Source organism: Myotis daubentonii, chromosome 5, assembly GCF_963259705.1.
Source record: "Myotis daubentonii chromosome 5, mMyoDau2.1, whole genome shotgun sequence".
In the NCBI taxonomy this organism is placed as follows: domain Eukaryota; kingdom Metazoa; phylum Chordata; class Mammalia; order Chiroptera; family Vespertilionidae; genus Myotis; species Myotis daubentonii.
In genome coordinates this window covers 37,751,676-37,767,874 of record NC_081844.1, presented here as the reverse complement: position 1 = coordinate 37,767,874, position 16,199 = coordinate 37,751,676, and the positions used below count along the sequence as shown (strand labels likewise).

The 16,199-nt window shown below is 36.5% G+C and overlaps 1 protein-coding gene and 1 non-coding gene across 2 annotated transcripts in view; both read right to left on the bottom strand.

The window, feature by feature from the left end:
* Positions 1-1,638: 1,638 nt before the first annotated feature.
* LOC132236216 (U6 spliceosomal RNA) lies at positions 1,639-1,741 on the bottom strand. The gene has a single exon (XR_009453182.1). It is a non-coding gene; the product is annotated as a U6 spliceosomal RNA (small nuclear RNA).
* Positions 1,742-4,682: 2,941 nt separating this feature from the next.
* The window catches only part of MTMR9 (myotubularin related protein 9), a 30,765-nt gene continuing 19,248 nt past the window's right edge, over positions 4,683-16,199 (bottom strand). Inside the window, exons 7-10 of the mRNA XM_059697606.1 lie at positions 15,577-15,718; positions 14,028-14,248; positions 12,635-12,786; positions 4,683-9,884 (exon numbers count right to left, since the gene is read on the bottom strand). Of these exons, the coding sequence (XP_059553589.1) occupies positions 9,721-9,884; positions 12,635-12,786; positions 14,028-14,248; positions 15,577-15,718 (679 nt within the window). The 3' untranslated portion in view covers positions 4,683-9,720. The remainder of the gene's footprint in view (positions 9,885-12,634; positions 12,787-14,027; positions 14,249-15,576; positions 15,719-16,199) is intronic.

The window sequence follows — 16,199 nt, the reverse complement described above, 5'->3', positions numbered from 1 at the left end:
TCCCCACTGGGGATGTGCCCGCAACCAAGGTACATGCCCTTGACCAGAATCGAACCTGGGACCCTTCAGTCTGCAGGCCGATGCTCTATCCACTGAGCCAAACCAGTCAGGGCATTGCTAATAAGTTTTACCAAAAAAAAAAAAAAAAAAAAAACCACTCTTATTCTATTTACATCTATTTAATTTACTTGTTTCCAATAATTATATATAGGTTATTTATGAACATTTTATCACATCAAATTATTTTTCTTGTTCACAAATTTTGCAACAGAGATAACATGAGCTTCTTTGACTAAAAAACCCAGGTAGAATAAAAGTGTTATACTTAATGTTTATAATTCTAAATCCACACCTATTTAACCAACCAAAACTCAAACCAGCTTTAATATAAAGTATTTTCTTAGCTGATGTCATCCTGAAAAGCATTTGGGTTAGTTTCTATTATTTGAGCATTTTTAATATAATCACTTAACTCCTTTAAGCCAATTAAACAGAACTCTTTACAAACCAATTCTAATAATATCCTCTGCAAGTAGATATACATTCACATATAAAGACAGGTGCAACCAGAGATAGTTTTTTGGGTTTTAAAAAAATTTATTATTTAATTAAATCTTTATTGTTGAAAATATTACATATGTCCCCTTTTTTTTCTCTTCTACCCCTTCATCCCATGCCCCAGGCTGTCACCATATACTGGTACTTGGGGGTTTACTTTTGGGCTCCCTAATCTGTTCCATTGGTTTTATGTCTGTGTTTATGGGAGTGAGTACCACATTGTTTTGATTACTGTAGCTTTGAAATATATTGAACCCTGACTGGTACTGGCACATCATTCTTGTTTATTAACTTCTCTGAGTCACTTGTTTTCATTTTTATATACAGCAGAGAGTTTGGTTTTGCTTTGGTATAAGACAATTTGAAGCTCTTTTCTTTAAATAAATGAATCAAGCCCATTAACATTTTTTATATGTCTGATGTTTGGTTTTAATTATCACATTGTTTTGTTATATTTACCATGTTTTATATTATATTTACTATACTTTTAAAAATATATATTATTATTGATTTCAGAGAGGAAAGAGAGGGAGATAGGAGCATCAATGATGAGAGAATCATTGATCCGCTGCCTCCTGCACTCCCCCTACTGAGGATTGAGCCGGCAACCCAGGCATGTGCCCCTGACCAAAATCGAACCCGGGACCCTTCAGTCGGCAGGCCAATGCTCTATCCACTGATCCAAACCGGCTAGGGCTACTTACTATACTTCTTTATGCTATTCCTTTGGAGTTTTTTATTGTCTTGGATATAAAATGATTTGAAATTTTTCTGGAGATAACTTTATAATACTGTATTTGAAGGTTGCTATAGGCACCTTTGTCCTAACTCAGTGTTCTATAATTTGATTTGTTTTACTTAAATGATATCTGACTTTTATTAAATGACAGTCAATAAACTTATTCTATTTTCTCCCTCTTTTCTCTTATTAAAAAATGCATTGTCTCAACTTTGTCTTAGTCTTGGATCTGTAGTTACAATATATTTTAGGCCCTAAGCTATAGTTTTTCCAGTCATCTCCAAATTGGATGAAACTCATCCTTTCACAGATGTCTCAGGAAGCACTCTTTTTTATTATTTTTTAATATGGAATGCTTCACGAATTTGCATGTCATCCTTGTACAGGGGCCATGCTAATCTTCTCTGTATCTTTCCATTTTTAGTATATTTGCTGCCAAAGCGAGCACAGGAAGCACTCTTAACTGTACCATTACCCAGTTCTTGTATGCTTAAAAACTTTCACAACAGCTTTGATTCTTTATTTTTATTTTAATATATTTTATTGATTTTTTTACAGAGAGGAAGGGAGAGGGGTAGAGAGTTAGAAACATCAATGAGAGAGAAACATTGGTCAGTTGCCTCCTGCACACTCCCTACTGGGGATGTGCCCGCAGCAACCAAGGTACATGCCCTTGACCGGAATCGAACCCGGGACCCTTCAGTCCACAGGCTGACACTCTATCCACTGAGCCAAACCAGTTAGGGCAACAGCTTTGATTCTTAAAGTACAGATTGGCTGAATATAAAATCCTTGGCTAACAGTTTTTCTTTGTATTTCTCAAAAATACTGTTCTCTTTATTGTCTTTCTTTATATGTTGTTGTTGAGAATCTTAATAGCAACCTCACTTTTTTTTTTTATCCTCACCCAATGACATGCTTAGAGAGAGGAATGGAGAGAGGCCTAGAGAGAGGAAGAGAGGGGCTGGAGAGAGAGCAAGCGCGAGAGAGAGACGGTGGCCTTCCCCCATGCATCCCAAACAGGAATCCAGCCTGCAGCCCAGGTATGTGCCCCTGATCAGGAATCCAACTGGAAACCTTTCAGTGCACTGGATGACGCTCAACAATTGAGCCACTCTGGCCAGGCCCAACCTCACTTTAAGTGACTCTTTTTGCCTAGAGGATGCTTTGGGATTTTTTTTCTTCATATTTAAAGTCCAAGATATGTCTTGCAATTGACTAATCTGTATCCAATTCCACTCAGACCTTTTATTTCTGGAAACTTTTCTTGGATTATATGTTTAACTGTTCATATTTCGCTTTTCTTCTTCAGGGATTCCAATTATTCATACACTAGAGGCCCGGTGCATGAAATTCATGCACGGGTAGGGTCCCTAGGCTTGGCCGGTGATCAGGGCTGATTTGGGCCTTCTGGCTGCTGGCTGGGGCCTTCCTTCCCTCTGTGCCATTCCCTGGTGGTCAGTGCACATCATAGTGAGCAATCGAACTCCCAATCTCCTGGGCAAACTCCCAAGGGGACAATTTGTATATTAGGCTTTTATAATAGAGAGAAGATTGGCTCCTACTTGTGTGTCCTCTATGTTGACCACTTTCTCTCTGACCTTTGTGCTTATTATTTTCACTCTTGGCCTTTCATACTTTTAATAATTTTTCATTTGAATCTAGCTTTCTTTGAGTACCTTAGAATTCATCATTAAGATGACTTTGTGGGGGTTAATGGGGGGATGAGGACACATTTGTAATTCCTTAACCAATAAAGAAATTAAAAAAAAAAAAAGATGACTTTGCTTTGTCTGTACTCTTCAAATTCTTTTCTGAGTTCATTTCCCAAGTATCTTCCTGTTTTGTTTTGAGCCTGTTTCTGTTCTGAGTTTTGTAACTTCTCATTTGAGGTGTTTTTTCATATCATGTCTGGAAGTTGTGTTTTTGTTTTTTTTTAATCCTCACCTAAGGATATTTTTCCATTGATTTTTTTTTTTTTTTAGAGAGAGTGGAAGAGAGAGGGAAAGACAGAGAGAAATATTGATGTGGTGAAACACATTGATTGCTTGCCTCCTGCACATGCCCTGACCAGGTCCTGAGCCAGGGAGGAGCCTGCAACTGAGGTACATGCCCTTGATTGGATTCGAACCCGAGACCCTTTGGTCCGCAGGATGGCTAGGACTGGAAGTTTTGTTGAAAGGCAAATATTCCTTTTGGAATGTGTTAGTTTTTTTTTCTTTAATATTTTTATTGATTCAGAGAGAGGGAGAAGATATAGAATCAATGATGAGAGAGAATCATTGATCAGCTGTCCCTTGCATGACCCCCTACTGGGGATTGAGCCCGCAACCTGAGCATGTGCCCTTGACTGTAATTGAACCTGAGACCCTTCAGTCTGCAGGATGCTCTTTCCATTGAGCCAAACCAGCTAGGGCGGTGGGTTTTGTTTTTTTTTATGTTTCATTTATTGGGGGATAATTTTTATCAGCTGAAATATTTTCTCCTTTTAATTTTATAGTTTTGTATGATGCCACCTGTTTTCTGTTCACTTTGTGCTTTTAAAAAATGTTTGAAATAATTTCAAATTTATAAAAAGTTTTTCCTTCTATAAGTTTTGTAAGTTCTTTAAAGAATACAGACAAGGTATTTTATAGAATGTCCCTCAATTTAAGTTTGCCTGATCTGTCTTCATAATTAGATTCAGATTGGGCTTTTTATTTTTCTGTCTTCGCAAAAATGTGATGCTGTGTTCTCAGTGAATCATATCAGAAGGCACAGGATATTGATTTGTCCCATTACTAGTGGTGCTAATTGTGCTTGGACAAGGTGGTATCTACAAGGTTCCTTCACATAAAGTTATTCTTTCCCCTTTGTAATTAATAAGTATTTTATGGAAAAATACTTTGAGACTAGATTCTTTTCCTCACAAGCTTTATCCTACTAGTTTTAACATCCACTGATGGTGACTGCCTAGGTCAATTATTACTGTGATGATTGCCAAATAGTGACTTTCTAATTTATCATTCTACATTTCATAGCTGACAACCTACTTTGAGTAGCTTTCCTTTACTCTCAATTATTTATTCATAAAAATGCATACCGAGTAAACAGTATGTAAATACATACTCCTAATACCTGTGAAGTTCTTAGGTGGGAAGATCATCAAGTCTGCAGCTTGCCCTCAAATGTTTCAGCAAAATAACATACACACACATATACACATACACACATTAACTCAAAGGTGAAAAAATGTAAGTTATTCAATTTAGGTGAACAGTATATGGGAGACCACTGTACTACTTTGCAACTTTTTTGAAGGATCTGAATTTTTTAAATAGCAATTTTAATTGAAAACTGCCACAACCTTAACAATTATTTGAAAAAAATTAAAGTCAGCCTACAGATTTACCAGTTTTTTAATATATTCAAATTTTATTCCCATTGTCTATAGAAATTTAAACAGTAGCATCTGTGCAACACTCCTCTGAGGCAGAACACCACACACAGACCTTACACACTAAGATAACAGTACCATGTTTGACAAGACTGTTTCTGGGTTCAGTAAACCAAGCTTGACAAAGCAGCCAACTCAAAATGAATGATTCCAGTTGTAGGACATAGTGAACTTATCACTTAGGGAACATTCTAAATAATATTAAAGTGTTACACAGACTTATGAAAGTTCAGTATTTTTCCCAAAGACTATATAGACAGGTTCATAATACAGAAACCTGTACATTACAGCACTCTGAGGGTTAGCAAAGCATACATTATAGACACATTTGCCATACAGTGCAATTTTATTGTATGAGACATGAATAATAGTGCAGTTAATTCCAAGAGTCACATTCAAATATATCAAGAGTACATTCAAATACCCGCTATTGAAGAAATACATATTCTTTTTTAATAACTAAGTTGTGCAAGTACATTTTTAGTGTAGATGGTGATAGAGCTATAAGGATCCTAAACAACAGAACTTTGAGTGTTTGTGAAGAATAATCTACCTCTCTAAAGATATATGTGCATTTTAAAAGTGAAATAAATGTTTTGGGCAGACAGACAGACACAGGCAGTGTTGTACAACTTTTTTTTATTACAAACCACAAATGTAGTTAATCTATATATTCACAGATGATCAACCAGGATGACTCTAAAAGTCAGTAAGTTCTCATCAGGAATTATTTTTCAGGACAAAGTAGTGTCTACAGTGAGCCCCACTATCTTTAACTAAATTAAGCACAAGCTAGAGTTCCACAGTGTCATTCAAAAATAGGACCTTGGGTTTCGTGGAGAGAATATAGATAAGAAGTCCAGATTTTCTACATCCTAATCATAGAGTTTCAGAGGGTCTCTTTTGGGCTGTTGGTTTAAAGGAAGCTGATGCTATGGGCACTACATTATAAAGACTGAGTGAAGGTAAAAGCAGTTTTATTCATTAAAACAAAATTTAGAAAACTGATATTGTCAGAAAATTAGCATTTCATATCATCTGAGAATAAATAATAATGGTGAAATCAGTCTTAATTTTTTTCAGTTAGGATGGTGAATTAACACAAAAACACTATTTGGTAATAACTTAGGATATCAGCTCTGGGAAGGGAGGGAAGACCTGACATGCTAAGGAATAATAAATAACTCATCTATATTGCCTTGAGGTATAACATAAACCCGGATCAGATGTACTGAATGACTTCATTTTCTGGTAAATTTCATAGCTGCCAGAGCAGAGGATCAACTATTAAAAAATTGCTCAGTTTTGGTCCAAGAAATAACTTTCTGATAAAGAGTGCTCATAATACCCTCATACACTTTTCACCCATTAAATCTGGATATGGATAAATACCAAAACTTTTTTCTCAGGTTAAGATCTTACAATAAGTGAACCCGATAATCCAGTTAATACTGACAATTAAAATAGCTAATCCTGAAACCAGATTAACTACAAGACTTATATCTTTAAGCAGATTTTTAAAATGCAGCAAAATGTCCCTAGTTTTCACTTCAGGAGACAATCACTGTTTAAATCTTTTCCATGATATTGAGTTTTTATTTCATATAAATACTAACTGAATCAAAGGCTATAATCTCACTAAATTTCATCCTTTACAATGAAAAGCAATGACACATCACCTCTTAAATCAGCGTTTAGAGTCAAAGAAAAGTTTTTTAAATTCCCCAATGGGATCTGAAATGACTGTTTACTGTCTTCTAAAACTTCCCTAAAAATCACTTTAAAAATCTTGTTTCAATTGATTAATTTTTCTTAGAAATTAAACACATTTATAAGTTGTTTAAACCTGTTAGATTTTAATGTCTGCTTGTTTTCTTCCCATTAAATAAAATCAAAATGAAAAATTTTGACCAAACAATTAATTGCCAAAAAGTCTAATCAGTGAAAGTTTCAGCATTTTTATATTATCAACCATTTTTTTCTGATTGAAAAAAATAATTCATTTAAATATAAAGATCTTTGTATGCTGACAGGAATGATAGCAATCCTTTGTGTTTTTAAGATCTTTGTGGGGAGTACTTTTTGCATCCCAAAAATGCAAACCAGCAGCCTTCACTGCAAATGAATACGAAGATGCCTAATATATAAGAACTCGTTTCTCTCACTTGATTTTTATTGACTCGTATGGGCCAATTTGCTTGCTCACTACTTCTGCCATCATTCTCTTCATTAAAGATTTTAAAGCCACATTTATCAAAGACAATTGTCCAAACATAACGTTTTACAAGTATCTTCTCAAAAGTATATCTATTGTATGGTATTCTTCTTATCCAACGGATGGGTAACTTAATAGTATTACTAACAACCCTCTTTGCTATATTTTTAATGCACTTGTTTTTGACAGAATTCTTGAGTTTGGGAAGACCTTAATATTCACATAATTAGATGACTCCTTTGAAAGTGCACTCCTTTACACCAAAGTTTGTTTTTACAAGCTATAATCAGAACTGTGATTTGGACAGTCTATATATACAAAAGCCTAAGCGACCGTCTTAACGTTCGACTGTCCGACCAGTAGCTATGACCGCAATGACCACTAGGGGGCAGACGCTCAACACAGGAGCTGCTGAGCTGCAGTGACTTGGCAGCTGCAGTTCTTGGGTGACACACCTGGAACCAGAGAGGAGGGAGACCGATTCTGGGGCGCATCACTCAAGAACTGCCCTCTCGCAATCCGGGACCCCTTCGGGGATATTGGAGAGCTGGTTTTGGCCCAATCCCCGCAGGCCAGCCAAGGGACCCCACCTGTGCACTAATCCATGCACCGGGTCTCTAGTCTCTAATTATAAATTAATACTAAAATGCAAACTTGTCCAAACAGCTTAAGACTGCTGTCTCAATAAAAGAAATAAAACGAAATTAAAACACTATGCTATTGTACTCTGGCTCACACATAAAATGTGCATCAGGAAGGTGGGTATAAATTAACGGCATACAATTTCTCCATGACCAAACCTAATAAAAACTCCACCTAAAAGTTAAAACCCATAGAAGCCATATGGCCAATCAATAACACTAGTGGGGGGCCACTTATTAAAAAATTACTAAAAAAAGAGAAATGTCTAGGTTTTCCTATGGGTCCATTAACAGAGAAGGGGCACCTTCTTCATATGTAGTCTTGGGACAAATTAGGAGAAAACAAAAAAGTCAACTGCCTGAATAAAGCAGCAAGCAATTTTGAGGGGCCATAAAAACGCTAGGGTGTTTCCTCTTTTAAAAAAGATAGACATTTCACACAACACAGAGGTATATATATATATAACAGGATAGTACACCTCCTTTGTTCCTTGCCTTAGCCTTTTGGTGAGGGCTTTAATGCCCGAGATTCACAACTATAGCCAAGAAAATAAGTTGAGAACAAAACGGAGTTGATAGGAGAAGGCAGGCACATTTACCAAAAGAGAGTTCTGACTATGGATTGTTGTCCAGCTGCAAGTCTGAGGAGACAGAAAAAAGATAAAACTTGGGGAACTGGGGATACAATGAATTTGTCACTTTCTAAAGCTGAATGTGGCCATAGATTCTGATAGAGCCCATTTATAAAAATTGTATTTTTAGCTCAATACATAGCTCTAAAGCAGGGTTCAGACTTGGTATGTTTTACACTGAAATGGTTATATGTAGATGGGGTAGAAATGGTATTAATGATTATTTTTCAACTATCTTTTTAAAGAATAACGGGAATTGACAGTATTTGTTAAAATGGGCAATTCCACAAAACAGAAACGTACATGGAAAGCACTGAATTGCAAACTTTGAGTTTCAGGCATGAACTAGCACAGCGTAAGTTTAGTCATCACTTTTCCTATAACATTGAAACATTTCAATCTGAAGTTTAAAACATAGCTGCATCATGTTCATAATCTTTCACCTCCACTTAAATTACATTTGCCTAACATATAATGGACAAATCAGCAGAGCCCAGATACATTTTCAAAGGCTCACACCACCATGAAAGTTGTAATTTTAGTATTCGTAAACACTTAGAATACTTAAAAATAAAACAAAACAAATAAAACATACACATATATACATAAACCAGTGCAATGAGAATGTCAGACAAGGGCAGTGTATCTCTGGTTTAAGGAAACCATATTTGTAGCTTAATTATAACAAATTAACATCGATTATAAATGATGGTTCAATGTTACATCCTGCATCTGATACATATTTAATATGTATGATAAAAACCTGAAAAACCAATTCAACAGTAACAATACCATATCAGTAACAAATTCCTACTTTATTTCTATATTGCACATACTTTTACTGTCTACTGTTAAATTTACTTCTTAAGGTAAATAGCAGAGGACTATACCTGTTGCCTTGTAAAAATAATTTACCTTGAATAAATATTCAGAATTTCCTCTCCTGACAAACCAGAGTGAGACTGAGTTCATCTTTGTTATTCCAAAACTATTTTAAAGAGAATGGCAAAGGTATTGGAAATGGCATGTTAAACGTAACATTCTTGGTTTATCTACCATTTCAGTTTTGAAAAATATTTATATTTTCAAAGTGTTTAAGCATCTGATCCTTTTTTTAAATTAACATATCCCCTAAAGAGATTAGTCATAACCTTGACTGGTCTGAAGCACTGTTTGGAAAGTAGACACAGAAAGCTTATGATGAAATGGTGCATAACACTAATGGTATTACATAGGTCACCTGGTTCACATAGAATAAAATAAAATAACTAGCACCTCCTTCCTGCTCCCAAAGTAAAAAGGCCTAAGAGGCCACATGAAACATGTGTAATTATAGTAAATTGCATTCATAAAGTATTGAGAAATCCATTAGATTAGAGGGTTCTCACATGTAAAGCCTTAAGTTCAAGGCCACTATGTAAAAGTGAGCTGAAGATCAAAAGGAGAGAGAGGTGGGATTCGGGTGTGGGAAGGTTCTTACACAGGAGTGGGGACACCTTTCAGGGACTCTCCTGCACCCCATCCTTAGTCTCCAGTTCTGCCAACTGCCTCCTAAGGAGATTTACTTTTGCTTGTAATTCCTTATTATATTCAATGATGTTAACCATTTCTTCATATGCTTCATCCAAATACTTGGAGGATCTGTTCCAACGCAGGAAAATACCTATTGAGTCCAGGAAAGGAAAACAGAAGGGAGAAAGATACATACAATGGATTAACACTAAAGGTGTGGATAATATATAATTCCATGTATTAATTTTTTCTTTTTTTCACAGTTCACATCTATGTTTTATTATACTCTAAAATACACAGGAACTCAAGCTACTAAAATAACACAATTGAATAGAGTATTCAAGAAATCACTACTTCTATGTACATGCTCAATTCTTCACCACCCCAAACACAAAATTACAAAATAGATCAAAGTACTGTTCTCTAATATATTCAGGAAAACAAGCTGATAATTTACAATGGCATAAACTTTACATTTTCATAATGGAAATCTTTCCCCCCACAATTACAGAACTTTATTCAGACCTGTGAGACCTTCTACATGTGTGAAATCACTTTTGCTGGAAACGTAAGTTACAGTAAAAGCAGAACCACACAAATTTGTTATTTAAATCCTAAATTTCATCTCTCTCTCTCTCTCTCTCTCTCTCTCACTAAACAGGCAGCCTTTCAATTATACAGGCAATTGATTCTTTCCCCAAATAAAAATTATCATTTTATTGTTGACTAAAGGAGACATTTTCTCTCCTCTACATAGACCTATGTTAACTATATCATCTCAAATTAATGGCTTAAATAGATCAAAGTAAGGATGAACAAAAACTTTCTAAGTTGGCAACACGTCAGTGGGTGGCAGATTTACAAATGTTTTATGGTTCATTAAAATATACTCCATAAACGAAACTCCAAACTGCCATGGGCCCTAAAGAGTCTTTCTTTTTTAAAAAAATGTTTTTATTATTTTCAGGAAGGGAGAGGGAGAGAGGGATACAAGCATCGATGAGAGAGAATCACTGATTAACTGCCTCCTGCATGCCCTGTACGAGGGATTGAGCCCACAACCTGGGCATGTGCCCTGATCAGAAATTGATCTGTGATCTCCTAGTTCATGGGTTGATGCTCAACCACTGAGCCATACTGGCCAGGCAAGAGTCTTTCTATATATGTCCAAACGCTACTCTCTATCAGAAAGGTAGAAACAAGATTGACTGACCTGCGTTGATTTTTCCACATATATGAGCCTATTTTTAAAATTCTGTTCTTCAATACAAGAATTACTTAATATTAATGGTTAACTATTATGTAAATGTAAACAGCAGAGAGAGATAATAAGAGCAGTCTCATTATACACTCCATATACCTACTATGAGCATATTTTATGAAACACAGAATTTCTTCCAGTTCTAAGCTGAGGAGACACTAAACACATAGGGAAACTCTGTTCTTAATAGAGTGATAGGAATTCATTCACATACTAGTAACAGCAAAGATTTCCTCCTATCACTTAATTCCTAAACTCTCAATAAGGTTTGGTAAAATCTAGTTTAGGTCATCCAACTCCCAAATTTGGCTTTTCTCCCAAGTAAGCTCGTCTCTCATTTCAGTTATTAAGCATGACAGTGGCTTTAGGTAAACTGTCCCAGACGTCTTAAACAAGAAGTACAGCTGAAATCTCCCATTGGAGAGATCACTTATCCTGCACCGGTGACCACCTACAACGATCAGGAGAGTAAGCAAAGAGAAGCTCTGAGCAGCCGCAAGTTCCCAAAGCACTAACGCTCAGGCTTAGAGAACCCCGAGACATTCTGAGGCCATTTCCCCACAATTCTGACGAGGAGACACCCCGACAGATAAGATTAGAAGCACAAGCTGAGGAGGAAGAAGGCAGCTCTTGAAGATGTGCTAAGAACAACCAAGATCTGAGAGCGGGCGTCCAGAGAAGTAACAGAAACAGACTTGATCTCAAGCTGAGAGAGCCAAGCAATCTGAGATCCTTTGACACATACAGAGGGCAAACTGCTCTCCACACATGAATTGTCCTTGAGAGCATATCAGAACATGGTAGAACAACTAACATTTATGGAAATTCAGTTCAATTTACCAAACAGCTGCCATCCTTGTGTATACGCCTGATGCTGTTTTACTACAAAGATGAATAAAGATAACCTTCAAAAAATGATTAAAAATAAATTAAATGGTATACTTCAGTCTTTCTTTAATGAATGGTTAACATATTTTAGATAAATTTTGGCTATTTAAAAAAAAAACAGGCTTTGGTATTTAAGAAGACAAGCTTTAGGAGTCTGAAAAATTAATGTAGGTGAAACACCTCCTTTAGAATAGATTTGAAAATTAAGCATGGATTATTGTTCCACATGAGCAATGCATTGATGGATGGCACTGGTATGTGTACAGTGTAAACCCTAACTAGAATGGCTAGCTCATTCCCCCTTCAGTAGCATTTAACAGAAGAGCCTACCCTAATGACTGCTTAAGAAAGGAAACCGAAACCATCTCCTAGGAGCTTACAATTTATTCCTGTCCTAACTGTCTACCAACTTTTCTTATACAAAAAGTTACTTTCCCTCATTTCCATTAGGATGGATTCTACAGGGGCGTGAGGGTGTGGGGTGTGGAACCCAAAAGGAAAGTAACAACTCTTGGCAAGGATGTGAAAAAATTAAAACCCCTGTGCACTGTTGGAGGGATTTTAAAGAGGTGCAACCGTTATGGAAAACAGTATGAAGGCTCTTCAAAAAATACTGAGAAAAAAATACACACAGGACTGAGAGTGAGGTCCACCTCACCATCTTCAAATATCAACACCCGCCTGTCCTCACAGGCAGCTTAAAGCTCATCCCTGACTAATGACAGAAAGTTTGCCAAGGACGCGCGGCTCACCCTCCCAGAGCTGCAGACTCTGCGGAGCGACCGAAGGCCAGATGACGAGGCTGTTGGCTTCGAACAGAGGGTTGGTGAGTTTACTCAGCTCGCTGGGCCGGTTGACCCACGACCACAGAGACATCGTTTTCTGCTGTAGCTTCAACTTACATCTGATCAAGAAAAAAAATTGCCATGAGAGCAGTTAATTTATAACAACTATCAAATGCTTCTCCTAATAGGACAATTTCTTTTCTGTATATTAGAAGGTGGAATGCAAGATTTTTAGTAGCAGAATAAAATGTTGTAAAATAAAAATCTCTGTCAGAAAGTTCAGCACTGTAGTTCTCAATAACAACAAAACCAGAAGGAAAAAAACCAGAATCCGGTCATGTCATATACAACATTGTATCTGGAATTGTATTTTAACTCAAAACATCTAAATAGATTAAAAATAAGTATGTATCTTGATATAAATATAGATTTAATCTCTATTCATTTACAATGAACAGTCTTCACAATAATACTGAAATTCTGTAATGCTCTATATCGTGGAGTAAATTGCTAGGGATGAAAAATAAATGGGCACATTTTAGAAATTATGCTAGTAATAATCCACATAGTCACAGACCCCATGTAATACTAGCTTTAATTGCTAGGACAGCAAGTCCCGTACTATTACGTCCCCAGGAACCAGGCATGATGAGGATAAGGAAACATTGCACCACTGCTCCCTCCAGCCCCGTGGCCCCAAACCCATGACTAGCCAATCACTGAACTTTTTCAGGCTAAGCCCACCCCACACAGCTTCAGAATCCTCCTCTATTAAAGGGGAATCAGAATGTGAGATAATATCTATTTGTGACCCCTATACTGAATGTATGTCTGAGAGATATTAATAGGTACAACACCAAAAAGCATCCATAGTCAAACACATTATTTAAATGCCGAATTAAAGTTACATCCACTGGTTTAACAGAGAAAGGCTATAGCAGGAATAGGAAGACCTGTACTCTAGCCTGACTTTTGCTGACCAGCTGGCTATGTGTCCCTGGACAAGTCATTTAACTAATCTGCACATTACCTTCCTAAATCTATAAAACCGGATGGAGGGTGCAGTTATATGTTAAGGCTTCTTGCAGATGTAAAATACTATAATTCTATGTGAAGAAATTATAATTTAAAATAGTTACCCAACTTATTCAAAGCTTTTTAATCAGTATATGGACTAATTTTAATCTAACGAAACAAAGTCGTAGGATAGGCTCATAATAAGAATACATACACTTTGAAAATTTTTTACTAACCGTAATCTCTACCATCTTATATATAACATTAATGCAGAAACAACTCTTTTAGGGAGTGGCCAAAACAACATAAAATGAAATGGCCCCCATGTGAGCAGTGTACCCACCTTTCACTTTCATTGTTGCCCAGAAACGTTCCAAATTGTGAGGCATAAGCATGCTCAAAGAGCATGATGAGGAAATTCTCATTAAATTCAAAAGAACAAGGGAACTGACGAAGTATCTGCCACACGCAATCCAAGAAGAGAAGAAATACAGGTGACTCCCATTTCTGCTTACTACTACAATAGGCCGACTGTGCACAGCGCTGTTGGAACGGGTGACCAGCCTACAAGAAAAGAGGGAAATGATAAGGAAAGAGGGAAAAGACAGTCAGACCCTAGTGAGAGTCACATTCTATTAAAATTATTTAACACAGGTGCAATGCAACTCCTATTAAATGGAACATCATATAGTTTTGGTGACTGCTATTTAGATTAATGATTTCTTGGTTTAAAACAATTTCCAACTACTTAACCATAAGAACCCAAACTGTCCTTGGAATGCCAAATGGAATAATGAACTTCAGTAATGATAAACTTATAAATTTTTTGTCTGTGTAATTTGGAACATAGTCAAAGAACATAAGCTTTTCAGGTACAAAACAAAGGGCAGTTAATACCTTCTATCTACCCAAAGCATTGCAGACTATTGTAAACTACATAAGCCACACCACTAAATGGAGATAAATATGGGGCTCTGTAGACAGATTCTATAAGTCACTCCTGATATTGTTGTTAGTTACATATGGAAAAAAAGTTAGTTATTGTCATGAAGAGATCTTTATGAATATCTTTATATTAGAGATAAAGCCCTCCTTAATGTCTCTCTTTTCCCCAAAAGAACTAGAAGAGTTTGGTATCTACTGACCAAAGGAAATTCAAGAATCACTGGCTCTGGCCCACCCAGAACCTGAGTATCACCCTTATCCCAAATCACACCCTTCAAGGAATTTCTTATCTTTGGGTCCTTATGTGTGACTAAGATAATGCCATGACCATTTTCCAGTAGCTAATGGGATTTTATGCTCATTAAAATGCCAATATATAAGTATATCATACTCATTTGTTTAATTGCTCTGTAACATAAGGAATGTAGTCCAATAGATTTCTACCAAATATTTAAGATGGTCTGAGTTAAACAGAGATAGTCAGTTGTCAGGCAGGGTAGACAGAGTACATGTAACAGCATTAACACATAATAAATCCAAATTGTAACTAGAAAGGCCAGAAATTATTTTCTCCAGAGATACTTCCATTCCAAGATATATTTAAACACATATTTTTAGTTACAATTGTTTACTATGTTACACAGTGTATGTACATTCACAAATTAACCTCTGCCTTGGAGGATTTCCTCTGGTTTATGAGGCCTTTATTTCAGTTTTCATCCACAGCCTTATGTGACAGCACTGCTTTGTACTAAGGATAAACAGATGAACTGGGCAAGGTCCCTGAACCTCAAAGAAGTCACTTTGTTTTGGTCTAGATCAGGAAACAAGACACAAAGAAAATGGCCCTAACCATCAAAATGTCATACATTATATCTGATCCCACAAACCAGGATCACGACATCAATTATCAGCTGTTCCACTGCACACAAAACAGCTTTTCTCACCTGCAGCCACTCTCTTTCTATCAGGGCCTCAAAACCACGGATGGTCCTGCTTCTTGGTTCCAAGATGATCTGGGCCAGGGAGGTCACCTGAAGTGTGGAATCAGTGCCTTCTGTTCCATGAATCAATATGGATGCTCCTTCCCTGATAGGAAAATTCAGAGTACAAATGGGATACTCCCAACATGGTCAATCAAGTCTGCTAATAATAAACATTTAGTGAGTACAAAGTCTTATGTATTCCACACTGTCCCATAGGGTTAGAGTCTAAATAAGGCATATTGAAGAGAGCTTCCTGGGGAAAAGAGTAAAACAATAGTATGAGTCCCAAATTTCACACAGCAAGAACCCTTTCAAGCTATAACAAACTTCACAGAATTTTTTTTAGCTAAAAGTTTTCTATCTTTACAAACACGAAAGCAGTCCTTAACACACATAGTAGGCACTTACCTCTTCTGCTTTAATAGTTGATTAAAAGGCTTTTCTCATTGAACCTAGAAACATACTTAAAATTATTTTTCTGTATCTCTCTGACCTTGATTCTGCCTTCTCACTATCAGCTAGCTGACTATAAGGACGCCTTCATCAATTATAATGGGAAACAAGTCTTGAACTATACTTTGAGA